Source organism: Spironucleus salmonicida, chromosome 3, assembly GCF_000497125.1.
Source record: "Spironucleus salmonicida strain ATCC 50377 chromosome 3, whole genome shotgun sequence".
Classification (NCBI taxonomy): Eukaryota; Fornicata; order Diplomonadida; family Hexamitidae; genus Spironucleus; species Spironucleus salmonicida.
The window spans coordinates 1,644,262-1,661,614 of NC_090598.1; the positions used below are offsets into that span (position 1 = coordinate 1,644,262).

General features: G+C 27.9%; 11 protein-coding genes and 1 non-coding gene across 12 annotated transcripts; 8 read left to right on the plus strand and 4 right to left on the minus strand. All coding sequences in view use genetic code 6, as the record gives it.

Annotated features, from left to right (window-relative positions):
* Window positions 1-5: 5 nt before the first annotated feature.
* On the plus strand, window positions 6-2,147 carry SS50377_23312 (WW domain-containing protein; the record flags this gene model as incomplete). The annotated part of the gene is made up of 1 exon (XM_067907177.1): window positions 6-2,147. One exon carries the CDS (start codon window positions 6-8, stop codon window positions 2,145-2,147), a length of 2,142 nt encoding a protein of 713 aa, XP_067766445.1.
* Window positions 2,148-2,181: 34 nt separating this feature from the next.
* Window positions 2,182-3,192, plus strand: SS50377_23313 (DNA cross-link repair protein; the record flags this gene model as incomplete). Its single annotated transcript, XM_067907178.1, has 1 exon — window positions 2,182-3,192. The coding sequence occupies one exon, from the start codon at window positions 2,182-2,184 to the stop codon at window positions 3,190-3,192; it is 1,011 nt and encodes a 336-aa protein (XP_067766446.1).
* Window positions 3,193-3,269: 77 nt separating this feature from the next.
* Window positions 3,270-4,691, minus strand: SS50377_23314 (Major facilitator superfamily protein; the record flags this gene model as incomplete). Its single annotated transcript, XM_067907179.1, has 1 exon — window positions 3,270-4,691. One exon carries the CDS (start codon window positions 4,689-4,691, stop codon window positions 3,270-3,272), a length of 1,422 nt encoding a protein of 473 aa, XP_067766447.1.
* Window positions 4,692-4,791: 100 nt separating this feature from the next.
* On the plus strand, window positions 4,792-7,275 carry SS50377_23315 (uncharacterized protein; the record flags this gene model as incomplete). The annotated part of the gene is made up of 1 exon (XM_067907180.1): window positions 4,792-7,275. One exon carries the CDS (start codon window positions 4,792-4,794, stop codon window positions 7,273-7,275), a length of 2,484 nt encoding a protein of 827 aa, XP_067766448.1.
* A 51-nt stretch (window positions 7,276-7,326) lies between these two features.
* SS50377_23316 (uncharacterized protein) lies at window positions 7,327-8,022 on the plus strand (the record flags this gene model as incomplete). The annotated part of the gene is made up of 1 exon (XM_067907181.1): window positions 7,327-8,022. The coding sequence occupies one exon, from the start codon at window positions 7,327-7,329 to the stop codon at window positions 8,020-8,022; it is 696 nt and encodes a 231-aa protein (XP_067766449.1).
* Window positions 8,023-8,029: 7 nt separating this feature from the next.
* On the minus strand, window positions 8,030-9,997 carry SS50377_23317 (putative Glycogen synthase; the record flags this gene model as incomplete). The annotated part of the gene is made up of 1 exon (XM_067907182.1): window positions 8,030-9,997. One exon carries the CDS (start codon window positions 9,995-9,997, stop codon window positions 8,030-8,032), a length of 1,968 nt encoding a protein of 655 aa, XP_067766450.1.
* A 125-nt stretch (window positions 9,998-10,122) lies between these two features.
* SS50377_23318 (Gcd10p family protein) lies at window positions 10,123-11,583 on the minus strand (the record flags this gene model as incomplete). Its single annotated transcript, XM_067907183.1, has 1 exon — window positions 10,123-11,583. The coding sequence occupies one exon, from the start codon at window positions 11,581-11,583 to the stop codon at window positions 10,123-10,125; it is 1,461 nt and encodes a 486-aa protein (XP_067766451.1).
* A 63-nt stretch (window positions 11,584-11,646) lies between these two features.
* SS50377_23319 (uncharacterized protein) lies at window positions 11,647-12,396 on the minus strand (the record flags this gene model as incomplete). The annotated part of the gene is made up of 1 exon (XM_067907184.1): window positions 11,647-12,396. The coding sequence occupies one exon, from the start codon at window positions 12,394-12,396 to the stop codon at window positions 11,647-11,649; it is 750 nt and encodes a 249-aa protein (XP_067766452.1).
* Window positions 12,397-12,959: 563 nt separating this feature from the next.
* Window positions 12,960-13,031, plus strand: SS50377_t20028. Its single transcript has one exon. It is a non-coding gene; the product is annotated as a tRNA-Thr (tRNA).
* Window positions 13,032-13,123: 92 nt separating this feature from the next.
* On the plus strand, window positions 13,124-13,954 carry SS50377_23320 (uncharacterized protein; the record flags this gene model as incomplete). The annotated part of the gene is made up of 1 exon (XM_067907185.1): window positions 13,124-13,954. The coding sequence occupies one exon, from the start codon at window positions 13,124-13,126 to the stop codon at window positions 13,952-13,954; it is 831 nt and encodes a 276-aa protein (XP_067766453.1).
* A 180-nt stretch (window positions 13,955-14,134) lies between these two features.
* On the plus strand, window positions 14,135-15,715 carry SS50377_23321 (Ankyrin repeat-containing protein; the record flags this gene model as incomplete). Its single annotated transcript, XM_067907186.1, has 1 exon — window positions 14,135-15,715. One exon carries the CDS (start codon window positions 14,135-14,137, stop codon window positions 15,713-15,715), a length of 1,581 nt encoding a protein of 526 aa, XP_067766454.1.
* Window positions 15,716-15,768: 53 nt separating this feature from the next.
* SS50377_23322 (uncharacterized protein) lies at window positions 15,769-17,346 on the plus strand (the record flags this gene model as incomplete). Its single annotated transcript, XM_067907187.1, has 1 exon — window positions 15,769-17,346. One exon carries the CDS (start codon window positions 15,769-15,771, stop codon window positions 17,344-17,346), a length of 1,578 nt encoding a protein of 525 aa, XP_067766455.1.
* Between the last annotated feature and the right edge of the window lie 7 nt (window positions 17,347-17,353).

The window sequence follows — 17,353 nt, forward strand, 5'->3', positions numbered from 1 at the left end:
TTAAAATGTAACAAGTTGTCGACGAAGATTGGATACCAGATCCCGAAGAAATTTAAGACTATGCTGAGTATATTGGTATTGATGTTGCTAATGAAAAACATTTATTATGGATAGCGGAGGAAGGCCTAAAAGCTCCTCTACCTGATAATTGGATAGCGGCCAAGACCGATGATGGTGATGTCTACTATTAAAATACAAAGACAAAAGAATCTTCTTGGGATCATCCATGTGATTCATTATATTAAGAGAAGGTGATAGAATAAAGAAAGAAAGGTAGTCAAGTAAAGCCTTAGTAATCTAAAGTTCAAGATATTAAAAAAGATGAAGTAAAGCAAGTATAATCATAAAAACCGATAGTAGCTGAGATTCCACCTTTCAATATCATATAAAGAAATAGAGCTCCTTCGCCTGAGTCAAAAATTGGATTTATTGATGCTCCTGAAGTAGATATGGAAAATATTAAATATTCAGCAAACTCTGTTGCAACTAATTTACAAATAGATTTTTCTAATGAAATTTTGAAGATTACAAATGCCCATGCTGAAGAAATTAAGATAATTTTAAAGTAGTAATCTAATGAAATTTCTTAGCTTAATAGAGATCATTAATAGAAAATATAGCAATTGGAAAATGATAATACAAGAGAAGTAAGATAGATTAGAAATAAACACGATGAAGAAATAATGTCTTTGAAAAAATAACTTAATTAAGAGTGGATAGAAGTTTAGCATGAAGTTAGGAAAACATAGTTTTAAGACCATGGATAACCAGATATTTACAACTAGGAGTTAGCAAAAAGTCAAACATTAATTGCAGCATAAAAAATTTAAGTAGCAGATGCCGATAAATAAGTATCTGATAAAAAAAGAGAATTGGGACAATTATAACTAGATATTGAACAGCTCACTGATCGGATAACATACGCCACAGATTAAAAAACTAGATTGATATAAGAACTTGAGTAGTTAAGTCATGAGAATATGTAAACTAAATAAAAATTGAATTAACAAGTCGATGAAAAAATGAAAAAATTATAATAAAATTAAACAAGTTCTAACAATAATGTTTATGATGTATCTAGCTAAGAAAATATTAGATTAAAAAGACAGATATAGGAGATTTATGATGCTTATGAGAAATTAAAAAATAAAGTAAAAACAGGACATCAACCATCAGATTAAGGCACTAACAATAAATTGTAATCTTATATTTCTGTTGATGCATTTTCTTAATTAGCAAATACAATCATTTACACACTACCAGATCCTTTTAGAACGCGACTATTATTTATGAAATATATAGTTTTGTTATTATCTAATGGATTGAGTTCTATAAAACATTAAATAGATTTGTAAATTAAATCCATTGAAGCTAAAAGATCTTCATTTACAGCTGAATAATAGCTCTATTAACATTCAGAAGACAAAAATATTTTATAGAAATTATATAAATAAAGAAAATAAATTGATACAGATTCTTAAATTGTAAATTAAAAAGTTAATGATTTTAGGAAATCTCAAGAATTTTTAAAGCAATATCGTTCATTTTTGAATTCAGCTGTTAAATTTATAAGCATATTATCTAAAGGCTCATAAATTATAGAGTTATGTACAGAGTTTTATCAATAGACATCAACATCATCATTTACAGAATTATTTAACTTTGCTGTTGATGGAGAAGAAGCTTGGATATTTCCTCCTTTATAGTAAATTGATCAAACAAGTAGAATTGAACCATAACTTGAAAATATTAGAAATTAGGTTATATCTCTTTTATCAAATGAAGACAAGCGTACATTATAAGTTATTTCAGATAGTATGATTAGTTGTAAAATTTCATCTAATTTAGAAAACTCTAGTATATTTGGTATAATTTCATCATTTGCTGATTCTAGTAATATTAATATTGAATACATTAATACTAAATATATGCTATATAAGTATTAAGAAGTTCCTGAGATATTAGCTAATATTGGGATTAAATAAGGTATTTTCTCAACAAAATAAGAGAATAACAATTAAGTATGTTCACAGGATAATAAATTAATAAATAAAACTGAACAGTTGTCAAATTAACATCTTCTTATAGATTAAGTTGTGCGATAAAATGATGAATGGTTAAATACTTTTAAGAAAACAATGAAATGAGTTATTATATTATATTTTTATATTTGTTATTAAAATGTCTTATCATGAACCATTTTTATTTAGATTTAATAAGCACATCATATAAGTTGATAATTTCACTATCCAAATTAAAAATACTATTAAATTTTTAACACACTATCACACTGATCACTTTCAAGGGATAAATTTAAACGATCATGTTTATTGTTCTTAAATAACAGCTCAGTTGTTGCTTGCTAACAAAAAAGCTAAGCCAATAATTCTTAATTCCCCAATTGATTTAAATGGATTATTAATTACTCCAATATCAGCAAACCATTGTCCAGGCTCAGTAATGTTTTTATTTGAAGAATTATAAACACGAAAGATAGTTCTATTTACAGGAGACTTTAAATATGATTTGAATTAAAGTTTATGCATATGCTGGGGGATATTACAAGGCCTTATTGATATTTTAATTTTAGATACTACTTATATTTAGTAAAAATAATTTATTTCGTAATAGTATGCCATTATACAGGGAGTTAATTATTTAAGATAACATTTTAACCATGATAATGATAAAATACTTTTTAATTCTTATATTGTAGGAAAGGAGAGGATATTATTGGCAATTGCATCTGCCCTAGATATTAAATTTTATGCAACAAATAAAAAAAGAAATTAATCACTGAAAATAATTTTTTCTGACAAATTTTCAGATTTTTTCACTGAGGAGGATAATAATTTGGGGACTATAATCATTGCAAAATCAGATTCCTAGAAAAAATAATATTTCTCTAAATATTCGAAATTTAATAAAATTTTTATGATTGAACCCACAGGATGGGTTAAAAAATTTACAACTTATCAGGATAAAAATTATCCATAAATTATTCATATTCATATACCATATACTGAGCATTGTGATAGTCAAGAGTTAAAAAATTTTGTAAATATGATTAAACCTAAATAGATTATTAGTATATTAGCTAAAAATATGTACCATAATAATAAAATTATTTAATAGTTATCTACATAGTCTTATTAAAGTGCATCAATTTCATCTTCTATCAATTATATTTGAATATCGTATACCAAATTTTTAGTTAGCACTGTTAAACTCCTAGATTTAATTATATTATAATATTCTCAATTATACTATCACTTTTCTAAATTCAAACAAAAGAATAACCCTAACATTGAAAATATAATACAGCAACTATAAGATATTTATACTCCAAAAATAAGAATGTGTAATATATTTCCTATTTGATTATTTTTTTCGGTTTATTTTGAATAAATTTATTCTGCTAATTGTTATAAAGCAAGTGATAGCGCCATTCCTATAGATAATGATAATTTATTAAAATAACTTAAACATGAAGCGACTATTGATTTATGTTCTATTTAAGTTTTTAAAGTATTATGACTCATAATAGCAAGCTATATTTGCAAATAATATAGTGAACTTAATATATGAAGAATTTCAATTAGCCAAATTTAACAATAATATTTCAAGGAAATAACACTTATTACTTGATTAATTAATAAAAGACTTGATCCACAGAGTATTATACATTTAAGTTAATAACGTTTAACTATTTTTGAAATAATCTGAGCCAACGCCAAATTTATAATCTTATTTATAGAAATTAATATACCATTTTCTATTATTGTTAGCTAAAAAATTTATCTCCATATAATAGGATATTAAAAAAATTCAGCAGCTATTGAAACAGACAGTAAAAATTATATAAACACAAAAGAATATTTTTTAATAAAATATTAAATTGAAAACAAATTATTAGATGAGTTCTAATATAATTATATAAATACAATGATAGAGAGTGTGCCTAATACAATTATTACCAATGATACTAACATATATTGAATTTTATTTAATAAAGTTAATCCTGATATAAATAGAGTTGTTCCTAGTGGAATAAAAAGTAATATATGCTAATTTGTGACTTCCAATTTATTATATGTTATTTTCTAAGCTATCAATAATGTAACATAAATTGTGTGTATTATACTAACTGAAGATATTGTCAAATAAATATACTAAAGTCCATAGTATTAAAGAATAAAAGGAAAGAGTAGACTTGATATTATTTCACTTGCAGAAAGGATAGTTACGGAAAAAGTTATAGCCTTCGGAATAAACTGAATGTCTATTAAATTTCTAATTAATGGAGTTGTGCCTACTAGTAAAAACGATGAGCTTATACCCTGAATAATTCTTAGTACGATAATTATTAAAAAATTTGAATTAAAAATTGTGCATAGGATCATAGATATACATAAAACCCATGTACTAAATAAATATAGGGTCTATACTCCAAATACTTACTAAAAACTATTAAAATATACTGTAAAGCTACATATACTTATAATATCTATATGCTATAGTAATTAAATTTAATTTAACGAAACTTCATAATACTTTGCGATAAAAATTGAATTGTTGATGAAGCAATTTTGAATAACTAGAAAATATATTTGTGGAGGTGCTATAATAAGCAATGCTGTCAATATAGGGCTTGTTCGTAATGTTTATAAATATTTGCGTTAAAAATTCATTTAAAAGAGTCATACTAATATATTTTATACTAAACATATATTTAACTTTCAAATAAAATTATAATTCTTATATAATAATAAATAAGGTATATGTTAACTAATGTTTGAAGTATCAAAATATGTTAAACAATTGGGCAACTTTTAGTCAATTGAATCACTTGATTAATTTCTATACGAGTAACATGAAAAGACATAGATTCAGTAAAATCTCAATTAACAAATTAATTAAAATCTTATTAATTTCTAACTCTTATACTCATCTCGTGAACAAATTACCTAACTGCATCCATAATTTAAAAACTAAAATTTTTCTATAGTTAGCGAAAAACTGTAGTCATTAAATTAAATTTAGGATTAATTTAAATCCTTTGAAATATAAGAATAAAAATTATAAAGTAATTTAAGTGAAACAAATGCAGATAAAGAGCTATCTAGCATTCTTGACTATGACATCAATTTAGCTGTAAAGTTAATTCTTAAATATGAAAATAACTTGGACGAATAGGTTTAATTATCATTGAAAATCGCCAAAACTAAATTTTTTGCTTAAAATAATATTATGCCACTCTGTTTATTTCAGTAATTACTTAAATCTAAATCACCTTTCACTGAATTTAACGAATTACTTACTAAGAGTCTAAATAATTTACGTGCTTTTAGTTTTGAGGAGAATTAATTTTTAAAATAAATGTAGTAACTTGACTAAGTACTGATTGATGAAAATCATCTGAAAATTGTATAATAAATGTTATTTATTGAGATATATATTGGAGAGATAATTATTATTTTGTTAATAATTCGTTAACTTACCAAGTAATATGTTGAACTTATGGAAACTATAATGTAGAAAAAATTTGTTAACCTTGACGATATTATATCTTCATTAACATAGTAATTTGACTTAGAAAGCTTTGAATAAATTAATAGAACTAGCTTCAGTGGTATATTCTTTAATAGTTATTAGTTTAATTAAAAAATTTAAACATAAATCAATATGTTTAAGGATATGTTTGCAAAGTAATATTTTAATATATTAAATATTTTGTAAATTATAATTAATAATACAGATTAGTTAAATATTGATTAAGCAAATAAAGTATAATTTTAGCTTTCAACCTAAGCTATTCTTTAATATTTATTAGATTTTATAGTACCGTTTATATAATAGGATGATTTAATCTTAAATGAATTTATGCTGTTAAATTTGTGTAAAATTAATTAATTTATTTGTTAAAATAGTAGGTATTATATTATATTCAAAACCTAGATCGAGGAACTGTAATAAAAAGTAATAAATAAAATTGCAATTCAAACATCTAATATCATCATAGCATCTTCATATTTTTATTACTAATTTCCTTAGTTATCAATTAATGATATCAAAAATATAAACATGAATCAGATAGATTTCATATACTTATTATAGATTTAAAAACTATAAAAGACATCTGATTTATCTATATAAGTTTAATTTTTAATCATTGGTATTGAGTAATTAGCAAAATTTTCTGAATCCTGTAATAATATGTAGTCAAATAATGTTTATACCTTGCTATAATAATCATACGTTAGCATTTTTAACATTTTTTTAGTGTAAGTAGAAATAATTGTTTAGCATTACCATTTGTATCATAGTTAGCTTAGAATAGCTTACGATATTAATTAAAAAAACATAATATAAAACATAATTGATTTAAATTTTTCAAAATCATATATACCTAAAGAATCATTATTTTTTAAGATAATTTTAGTTGATTTAGAAATACTTTTTACCTTTGTTTTTCCACTAACATGCATAATTTATTGTTAAGCATTTAATTTAAGAATTAAATAGTAATTTTAGTCTTATTACTAATAATTTGCTAATTTTTAAATCTAAGATATTATATAACATTTTCTAACTATAACTTAAAATTTCTTCAAATCTACAGAGTTTATACCTAGCAAATAAATTTCAAGCCTTATGGGTTAATAAGTCAATAATTTATTTTTAGCAAATCAGGGTTAGTTCAATTAACAGTCTTTGATTTAACCATATGACGAAATTTATAATACGTCTCTAGTAATATTGACCAAATAATTTGAGTATACAACATTATAGGTAAGCATAATGCATTCTAATAGTGTTATATTAAAATTAGGAGACTTTACAAGATCATTTGTAAAAAGAGTTAAATAGACTCCAGATTTAACTGTATCTAATAGATAATTTTCTAATTTTACTAGTATATTTTCTTAATTACATGAAGGACTCACAAAAGAGGTTGAACGTTGGATAGGGTTACGGGATTTAACTATAATAATTAATCAAATTTCTGGTTTTAAGTTTACTAACTAAAATGATTTATCATCAGCGATTACAGGTAATATCCCAATAGGTCCATGGTCAGAACCATAGATTGTTGTTTTTGAAATAATAATCGGTGTTTTATGTAATATTTATTCGTTTGAGAGTACTCTTCATTGTCTTGTAAAAAGAGACAATGGGAGAATAGAGTAATATAATCCTGAAATTATTAACAAGTAGATATGCATACTAATAATATAAGAAATAGTTAAATATCTTAAAGGATTTTAAGAGTGAAATAAATATTAAAATTATATACTAGTAAAATCAATATATTCCACTTTAAATATGAGTTTTTCAGAAGACGAAATATTAGTTCCTTAAGTCGTTCCTTATATGTCTGAAACTGATGATTTACCTATTTAAAAATAGTTTTACGCACATAAGACTAGATATTTTGATTTATGTCGCCTGTGTAATGGTAATCATTCAGAATAACGATGCCCATTACGTTCTGCATTGAAATGCTATCTATGTGGCGAGGCTCATCCTATCCATAAATGTAGTTTAAATTAGTAATGCCCAATTTGTTTGCAAAATAAAAAAAAGTGTCATTGTGGTTTTCCTAAATAAATTTCTTCTTTAAGGACATTTGTTCCTAGATGTTGGAAATGTGATGGTGGGCACCCGGCTATTTTATGTCCATATTAAGGTGTAAGTTTGTGTTGTTCTTGTGGTGGTAGGCATGATTTAAAGGATTGTAAGAAACGGGATATTATAGGATATGTTGAGCTTAAATAAAATGAGATTAGACTACTTAGCAATCAATATAACATGAAGAGAGGAGGGGGAGGAAATTTTGATAATTCGTTCACAAGAGGAAATACTAGATTCTAAGAGCCTCCATAGAAGTATATTTTATAAAAAGATGCAACTTCAAATTTTTAATAATATGTGTAAAGCTAAAAGTCAAATAAATAAACAGGGGGATAACATCAAGTCAAAATTAGTTAAAATTAATATTAAAAAAGGGTGTAAAAGTGATAAATCATCATTTCATAGAAGCAAAGTCATATGCTTTAACATAGTCTTTAATCATAATCTTCCAATCTATCTCGTGAGAATTTCTAGTCATGGTATTTCTAAGCTAAATACGTTCATACATATTCAATTTAAGATAATCGATAATTATTTCATAAAGCTGTTGAGTCTACTAAACTTTAGTCAAGTTTTATCTGTCTAAAACCTAAACACCATAATGGCAATTCAGCCATTTTTATGATTTCATTTTTTAAAAATCCTCCTGAGAGACATTCATCAACATTGCCTATTAAAGAGAAGGAACAGATTGAGAATGTAATTAACTCTCAATCTGTTTTTAAGATTCCGATTTAGTAACATCTAAGTTTTAAATAAATGAACCGAAACCTTAAGTAGAAGATACAATTGATGCAGTACCATTACAAATGCATTCTGGAACCTTATAAGAGAATGGCTTATATAGCCCTGCAAATACCCCAATATGAGCACCACGAACAAATTCTTTAAAGTCAAGACCAATAACAGAGGTAGTAGTTAATTTTTCAGGTATCCATATAATTTTCGCATAATCATCTATTGCGTTATTGATTCCAGCTTATTGCAATTTTTTAAGTAAGGGATGAGTATCTTCTATCTCATGTGTAACTATCGGTGCATTAGCTCTTAATGTAGCCAAAGACTATTAAATATTTTAAATGAGTAGTAACTCTTTATTGTCACATAGATCTTTCATTTTAATATCATTAAAACTTGTTTTGTTAGTTTTGCATATACTTCTTATTAGATTCGCATGAATTTATTTTTTAACTTTTGCTAATTATTCTTCTGCCTCTTTCATTAGACTAGTCTTCCTTAGCATTTCGATATTGAGACCTTTATGCTTAGCTTCGTGCAGTATAAGACAAATAACAGATCTCCCTTTCAACTATGGATACTATTCTATAAATTATGGATCTTTTACCTACTTATTTAAAAGAGCTATAGCATCTATAAATAATTCAAAACCATCGTTCTCATAATCTTTGCCTGCTGTAAATACTATGGAGGTTCTATCAAGATTTACTTACCCATAAAATGCTGTCTTAACGAATTTCATAATTTATTATTTAGTAAACTTATGTGTAAAGTTCAATTAAGTATCATCTAGCTCGCCTTTTTATGCCAGTGAATCTATGCCAGTATATAGATAAATTTCTGGGCGTTTTCCATAAATTTTATCACATTCTGCTGTGAGAGATTATGTAATTGCAGTAAATAAGTTGGTTGTAGTAATTAATTATTTTTCAATAATTAATTCTTTATAAACACCAGCCTTTTTAGCTTCTAAACTAGGATCTAAACTATTATTTTTCTGATATTGCTTACCCAAACAAGATTCATGTATAGTATACATAAATTTAACTCTATTTTTATCAAAAGCAGAAATAGAATGATTAACTATAGAAAATGCAGAGGTTTAGCTTTAGAATAAAAGCTAGAATAATCCTGATTGCCAATCATGATAATGAATTATAACTTTTTCAGCATTTTTGCAATGATAAAGTGCAAAAAAGCTGCAAAAAGCCCATGATAAAGCAGATGAAACCACTTCGGTATCATCAAACTTAATTTAATTATTCATAATAATGTTCAGTTATTTTTGAACAATATCCAATAAAGAAGTGTCTGCTTATGGCAGCATGATAACTGGTGCCATATTTGCTGATATCCAGTGACCATAGAGAACGCTCTGATGAGGAAGCTTAAAAATATTTTCAAAATTAAGTAATAATTAGTCCCAATAGTGCTCTCTTTTATTAATAAACTGGTTAGAGCACTTCACATCTAATTGGTCTTTATAAAAACCAATCATTAAATAGTGGTCCCCTAGTAAGCTGACGATCTCTTGTGCTTTAGTTTTTAGTGTACGGTGAATGTTATAGTTTATGTCAAAAATAACATCATGTGATACCTCCAAAATAAATTTAGATAGGTCCATTTGTTGGAATGGTGATTTAGTTTCGCTTAATATAATATTATTATATATTATTATTCTAGTATAAAGGATTAGTTACTAAGACTTAAAACTAAGGTGAAATTAAAAGAAATATAAAAATATCGCAATCATCTTACTTTTTTCTACCTTCCTCCGTTGTCCTTACTATACTTGGCCTTCACAAAGCCCTCGTCTTCGGTGCTAAGCTGGGTGAAGAAGTTAGCGACATATCCGGTGCTCAGAGGACCTATCATAACAGGGTGGGTTCGGTTTGGCAATATCTGCTGCTGCACTGCATGACATTTGAGAGCACCGAACCTGATGCCGTTCCTCTGCGTCACCACGAAGTTGCCCACCTCCTCGAGCGCGGGAAGTGTCTCTGCAAAAACAGATACTGGGGCTCCCGAGTTGGCAATGGGAATGAAGGCCTTCACCGCGGGGAGGGGGCGCGATTTAGCGGCGATGATGATGCTGTCGAAGGCAAATTTCTTATCGGAGAAGTCCGCATAACAGAGCATGGGTACTAGGTCTGCCTTCTGCACATTATGCAGCTTCCCGTCCACTATGCACAGCCTGCTCACGCGGCCCAGGGCGGTGCCGTTAACCCCGTAGTATGCCAGTCTTCTCTCTACCCAGAAGATAAAGTCGAGGTCCAGCTCCTTGGTGATTGTGTCGCTAGTGATCATCGGCACCTCGCTTGTGAATATCTGCTTGCTGTTGGGGTCTGGAAACACGCCCAAGTTGTCCAAGAACTGGTCGTCCTGGCTCAAGAACCGCCACAGGTTGCAGTGGAATACCACCGGCGTGGTGGGCCATCTAGCGCCGTCCTCGTGAGCAGCCCTATGGGGTAGCAGGTTGCAGTCGATCAGGGTGTCCTTCAGCTAGCTGGCGGAGTGGTCTCCTGCGCACAGCACACAACTCTCAGAGTAGTGTGGGATGTTCGAGTTTTTGATAAAGTCGACGAATAGCTGCTTAATGTTAGCCTGGAGATCGCGCAACTTCACCGCGTCAAACTCGCTCCCAATGAGCTTGATGAGATCAACACACTCCTACTCGAAGTCGCACTTGACGTTTTGCTTTAAGGGGTCTATCTGAAGCTTCTCGCATACCGCACCTACCACGACGCCATCGAAATCATCAAATACTAATATTTTTGAACGATTTTATACTCTAGATACTGCAGTTTACTCTAATAGCACTGCTAAAGATTCCGAATTGAGTAAAAATTAATTCTTTTATGTTGAATTAGTAAATTTATAGTCAGTTAATAAACGTGGAGAAGAAATTTAAATTCTGACATGATTGGCTTGTTTTGACCTAGATTTTTATTATTTTTTCAATGTATTAAGATCGTCCGTAGTATTCACTGAAGAATGTTGAAAATAGTCGGATGTTAAATAGTCATCAATTAGCTCAAATGGTGTGATTTAACAACATTAACCTGAAGGAAGATTAAGGATAGATTTCGTATCAATTTAAACAGAATTTAAAGATATAGGCTTATTTGGATCTACTTTCGTTAAATATGATGAATCATTTTTAAAATCCAATAAAACAGTATCAAATGGAGATATGTGGAAATTCGACATTATTAAAATGGTAAATAAAGTGGAATATAGTATATTAATAAATAAAAATAATCCCTATATTAATCACTGGATTTTTATAAATTGAATTACTTAATTTATCATATCTAAGACTACCGTAGTAGGTAAAACTAGGCTAGGATTAATATAAAAATTGTTCTTGATATCTTTTTACCATTTAATAAAACTTATATAGGAAAGGAATTCGCAGTCTCCAAACAATGTTTCTATCTCTTATTATTATCTTTATATTGTTCTTATAGACTGATCTTTTTTATAAGTAGTATAAGATTTTATTATAGACTCTGATTTTGAAAGTTTTGATATATAAGAAATTTAGTTAATATCTTAGATTTCTATTGTTGCTTGCTGAGATAATTATAATTTTTCTGATTTAAATAGATTTTAGAGTCTATTAAAAAATACTTATCTTCCAGCTTTTATAGCTTAAACAAAGATAAGCCTATACTAACTTTATTCCATTGATTTAAAATTTAACTATTTTACTACTTTTGATGTTGGGACAATATTCTAAACTATACCTGACTAAATAAAAGCTTTATCTTAAATTTATAACCTAGAAATTATAGATTTAGGTGGGTCTTAATTTTTAACGCATGCTTTTTAAAATCCCTTAATAAGCGAAAATACTGAGTCGTCTTCAACTTATTCATCTTATTTCAACATATTCATAAATACTTATCTTGTTGAGTATTTTTCTGGAAATTCAGTAGTTTGTCTTCCATTTGATAATTTTACATTACAAAAAGTTACTGATAATGGTTTAGAAGGCTTGCATGCAATTTATGTTTCCATATGACTAGATTATTAATAAACATATAATTATGTATAGATTGTTTTCATAAATAAAAATATTCATTTGTATAGAAAAAGAAAATTTAGTGCATTAACTCTAATATGCTGTATAATTGCATGAACAGCTTTAGTATTAAATCTAATTAGGGTAAAAACTATACTTATATTCTAATTAAAAGTATGATGTTATAATTAGAAAACAATCTAATAAAGCAAAAATGTTAATACCAAATGCTAATTAAATACTCAGTTTTTATTATTTTAAACGTCATAAATAATATATTTATACATAATTATATTGAAGTTTAGTTATAAATTATTATTTATAGTAGGGAATTAGGATTAATTGAAGCATAAATAAATATTTTTAGAAAAAACTTTAATATTTATTAAAACAAATATATTGCACTACTGGAGAAAAAGTATTATTGTTAAATTATCTAGACTATAAATATAGTAATTTTACAGTCCTTTTTTAGCCATAATACTTGTTTAATTTATTTCTTGTCAGCTACCAACATGTAATTTAATAATTATATTAATAACACTATTCTATAAATATAGCCTTCTTAGCTTAGTGGTAGAGTGCTTCACTCGTAATGAAGAGGTCACGAGTTCGAATCTCGTAGAGGGCTATTTAATTCTTTTTAAATTTTCTAGATAATATTTTTAATATTAATATTAACATGTATTATATAATTAATATAACTATTAAAAATACATAAATATGAAACCACCATCCCATCCATCCACACCCTTAATACCAATATTAAATTTTGCTAAAATTTCAGCATATACTCCTCCAACTAGATAATCACTATCCGCAAGAACCACAATAAATTCTCCATCAAAAAAAATCTGCAGAACATCATCCCCTTCTAAGGCTCTCAGAAATGCATCTATTTCACACTCTTTAGGATTAGATATATACCATTTTAACAATTTTTAATCTTAAAAAGCTAATATGGCTGTATTATCAGCAAGATGGTATAGGGATGATAAGTAGATTAGTAATGAATTTTCGAATCTATGTAATATCACACCTAAGAAAAGACCTACATTATTAGTTAACTAATTATAATTATATGTGTAGCCTATAACTTCAATCAGAGCGCCTTAAATAAAAATGGTTACTAAAGGTGAGTATCATATTATATTTGTGTAAGCTTGCCATAATAATGGAAGATTACGCTTTTTATTGTTATTGTAAGAAAATTTTCAATAATGTAAAATACATTAAACAAATAAGTCAAAAATCACAGAATCTATGATAAATAGGGTGGAGTTTGTATCACAACAAACATAAAATAAAGGGATTCTATAATAAAACAATTAAATTTAGTAAAATTTAGCATTTTAGTACTTATAAAGATATAAATCAGATATACACTTATTATTTTCTTATTAGGCAGAACATCTTATTAATTATCTAGGGTTTTTAAAATGGTAAAATGGTCACGCTAATATATTCTAAGTTTTTATCAATGAAAAAATACCCACTTAATAATTATTACTCTAAACATAAAATGCAATTCTTTTTCTTAAGACTTATTAGTGATAAATTATTAAGGTCACTGACTTTTTTATATATAAAATTTTTGTATGTAAATATGCAAATCAGAATTAGGTAATTATGATTATGAATTCCTTTAATTCTAAAATTGTTGATATAAATTTTTTAGACTTTTAAAATTTATTATTTAATAGATAATATATGATATAAATATAGATTCTAGAAATGTCCATTTCAAGATGGTTTATAGCAGCAGATTCAGGAGACTCCTCTTTCATTCGAGACAATGTATAAAGTTTTTAAAACTCAAGAGATTCCTAAGGAAATACCGCCTTGATCAGAGCAGCTTTTGCAGGTCATACGAATTTGTGTCATTTATTATCCTGTGAGTAATCCCATAAAAATAATCAAGGACGGACTGCGCTAATGCAGTCAATTTTTTCATCTCATTCTGCACAAATTATACCTATATTAAATTCTGAATTTGGTCTTAAAGATGTTTTAGGGTAAACAGCCCTAATGTTAGCCGCTTAAATTGGCAATATGGCAGCCATACAAAATCTAATAAGTAGCGAATCTACACTTTTCGACATGAAATAGCGCACCGCCTTAATGCACGCTGCATCGTTTTCCCAAATTGAAGCTGTATAATTTCTATGCGAAAGGGAGCGAAACTCGTAGGATATTAATGGTATGACTGCACTAATGTTTGCAGCATCAAAAAAGTCTTTTTAAACTGTATAAATTTTGGCGAATTTCGAAGCAAAAATAAAAAATAAAAAGGGTGAAACTGCTCTAGCAATTGCAGTTTTGAGCAGTTCCAGTCAGGAAATTATTTAATTTTTGGGATAGATCGAAGGGGATATAAAAATTGATGGTGTAAAAATTGATGACTTTGCATCTGAAAATAATAAAGGTAAAAATGGTCTTGAAGAAGTTATTGCAAAATAGAGAGAGTAAAACTAAATCAAAGACTAACTTAAACTAATTCAAGAACGAAATAATGGACTGAGTAATAAAATGGAATAACAAGTGATATTAAAGCTTCAGAATGAAAATTCAGTGCAAATTTTGAGATTAAATGAATAAATTGCAGGTTTTGAGAATAAATTATCGCAAGTTCGTGGTCAATAGATTAATCCACTTATAGGTTCTAGACTAGACAGTATAAACGAATTAATTGAAAGTAATAATCTAAGCAACCAGAATTAAATTAAGAAATTATAAAGTATCATAAACGAAATAAAGTTATAAATAAGCGAAGTCTCCACAGAATTTTACGATATACGCGGAAATGTAACATTATTAGGGTAATAAAATAAATAAATTAATACTATTTTAGAATAATTAACTAGTGAAAAACATTATAAATAATCTTCTTATAAGGATAATAATTCAAATAAAAATACAAAATAATAATTATTAGAAACGACTATATAGTAATAATAATAAGTTATTGTTAGTTTATATGCAGATGTAGACGTAATTAAATAAGACAATCACTATATTAAGTAATAGTTACAGTAAATAGTATAAGGAAATAATAATAATAATTCATAGAATGGAATCAACAATATTGAACTCTCCAAGTAAGTTGAAGAGAACATAAACTTAATGAATATGTTGGTGAAAAATCAATAAAGAGATAGTTTAGATTCTGTTATATAGTAAATTGGAACACTTAAAGTAGATACTATTGGCATTAAAAATTAGATTGATTTTTTGAAAGATCATGATTACGATGGTAGAATTAACTTGCTAGAAAAATAAATCTCGATGCTGTAGAATTACATTTTCAAACAATGAGTATTATTAATATTATATATTATTAATTATTATTGCATTCCGCAAATATTTTAATGTCAGTTAACGAAGAAATGGATATTAATAACGATTATCAGACTATCAGCTTAGATCAATAGGAATAAGAACCTCAGGTTTCTTTAAGTGCCTAGCCTAAAGGCCCACCTTAACCGCTCCCATAAACGTCACTACTGTGTAAACATTATGAAACAAATGATGAGGAGTTTTTTGATGCAGCAATCTAAACTCTACAGACAAGAATTTTTAACAGGACCAAAAAGATTATTGCAGCACTGCAAGGTGGCACCTATTTTGAACGAGAAAAAGTATCATATTAAACACAAACTGCAGCATTTCATAACGAGTATCAGCAGTCCTCACGGGAGGCCAGTATCCAGCCGTTCAATCCTATCCTTTACGGCTCAGATAAAATCAAAGGTGAGTACACGCTTTATGCGAACCCTGCCAGATATGAGACAGCGGACCAATTTTTTGTAAGAAGAGAGTCCGCTGTGAAGCTTATTTAGTCGTGCTGGCGAAAATACAAAGCTTAAAAATACTGTTAGATTTTAATCCAAGAGAGGGACGAGAAAATTGCTGTTTAGCAGTAAGAGGAGCTCACAATTGCAGCTCAAAAGGAGAAAGAAAGACAGTATCAGCTCAAACGCCGTGTGCAACCGAGGACAAAAGCTGACTTCGATCTTCTATATTAGGAAGTTGCGACGTGGGTTAGACAGCAGAAGTTCTCTATAGACCAAGCAAATTTGATCCCAGAAGCGAGGCAGTCGGCACTAGAGTTGCTGGTCTAAAAGGAATCGAGATTGATTTAAAACATTGAAGCATTGAAAAGGCAAACAAATATAATTCTTAGACAGGATAAAATAGTAAATTTTTTCAAAAAAATTTCTGAGCCTCGTAGGTGGTAATTGTGGGATGGAAGTTTTGCTGCTGTCCATACACCTTATACATTAAGGGCTTAGTCATTAAGGAACATATATTATGCTTTAGAACAAAAGAACATCACATTAGATTAGAGACTTGATATCTTGTTGTAGACGAAATTTATTCTAAAAGAGTTTGATTGTGAATTAACTCGTAATGCTGTTAGGCTTATTGATGAGGAAGCAGACCTCTTATCTAGAAACCGGCCAGCTAATTCTATGGAGATGTTGAGAAAGCGTATTTTAGAACACTTTTTAGATTTCTGTGAATCTCCAGAATTTAATCCTGGAGTACTTACATTAGTTAAAGATAGCTCAGATTTAATATTCAGACCTAATACTCTTCCCGTTGTGGACAAAAAGAAGCTAAACCCAATTAAAAAAGAGCAGATGAATAGGCTTAAATAAACTTAAATAAGAAAAGCTGTGTATTCATAATTGGATCAAACTAAAGAAAAAATTAACATGATAGAAGTTTTAGGAGAATTAGGTGGTATGTAGTAGTATAATTAAGACTTAGATGCTGACTGTTAAGTTGATGAACCAGGACTTTTCTTAAATATTCTTCCTGATGAGGTTTTTGCGACAGATGGATATAGAATAATGCCATAAGAATGTGAAATATAAAATGAATAATCCTTTTAAAATGATGATGGAATAGGTGAAGAGATTAAAATGGACGATTTACAGTGAGATTTTA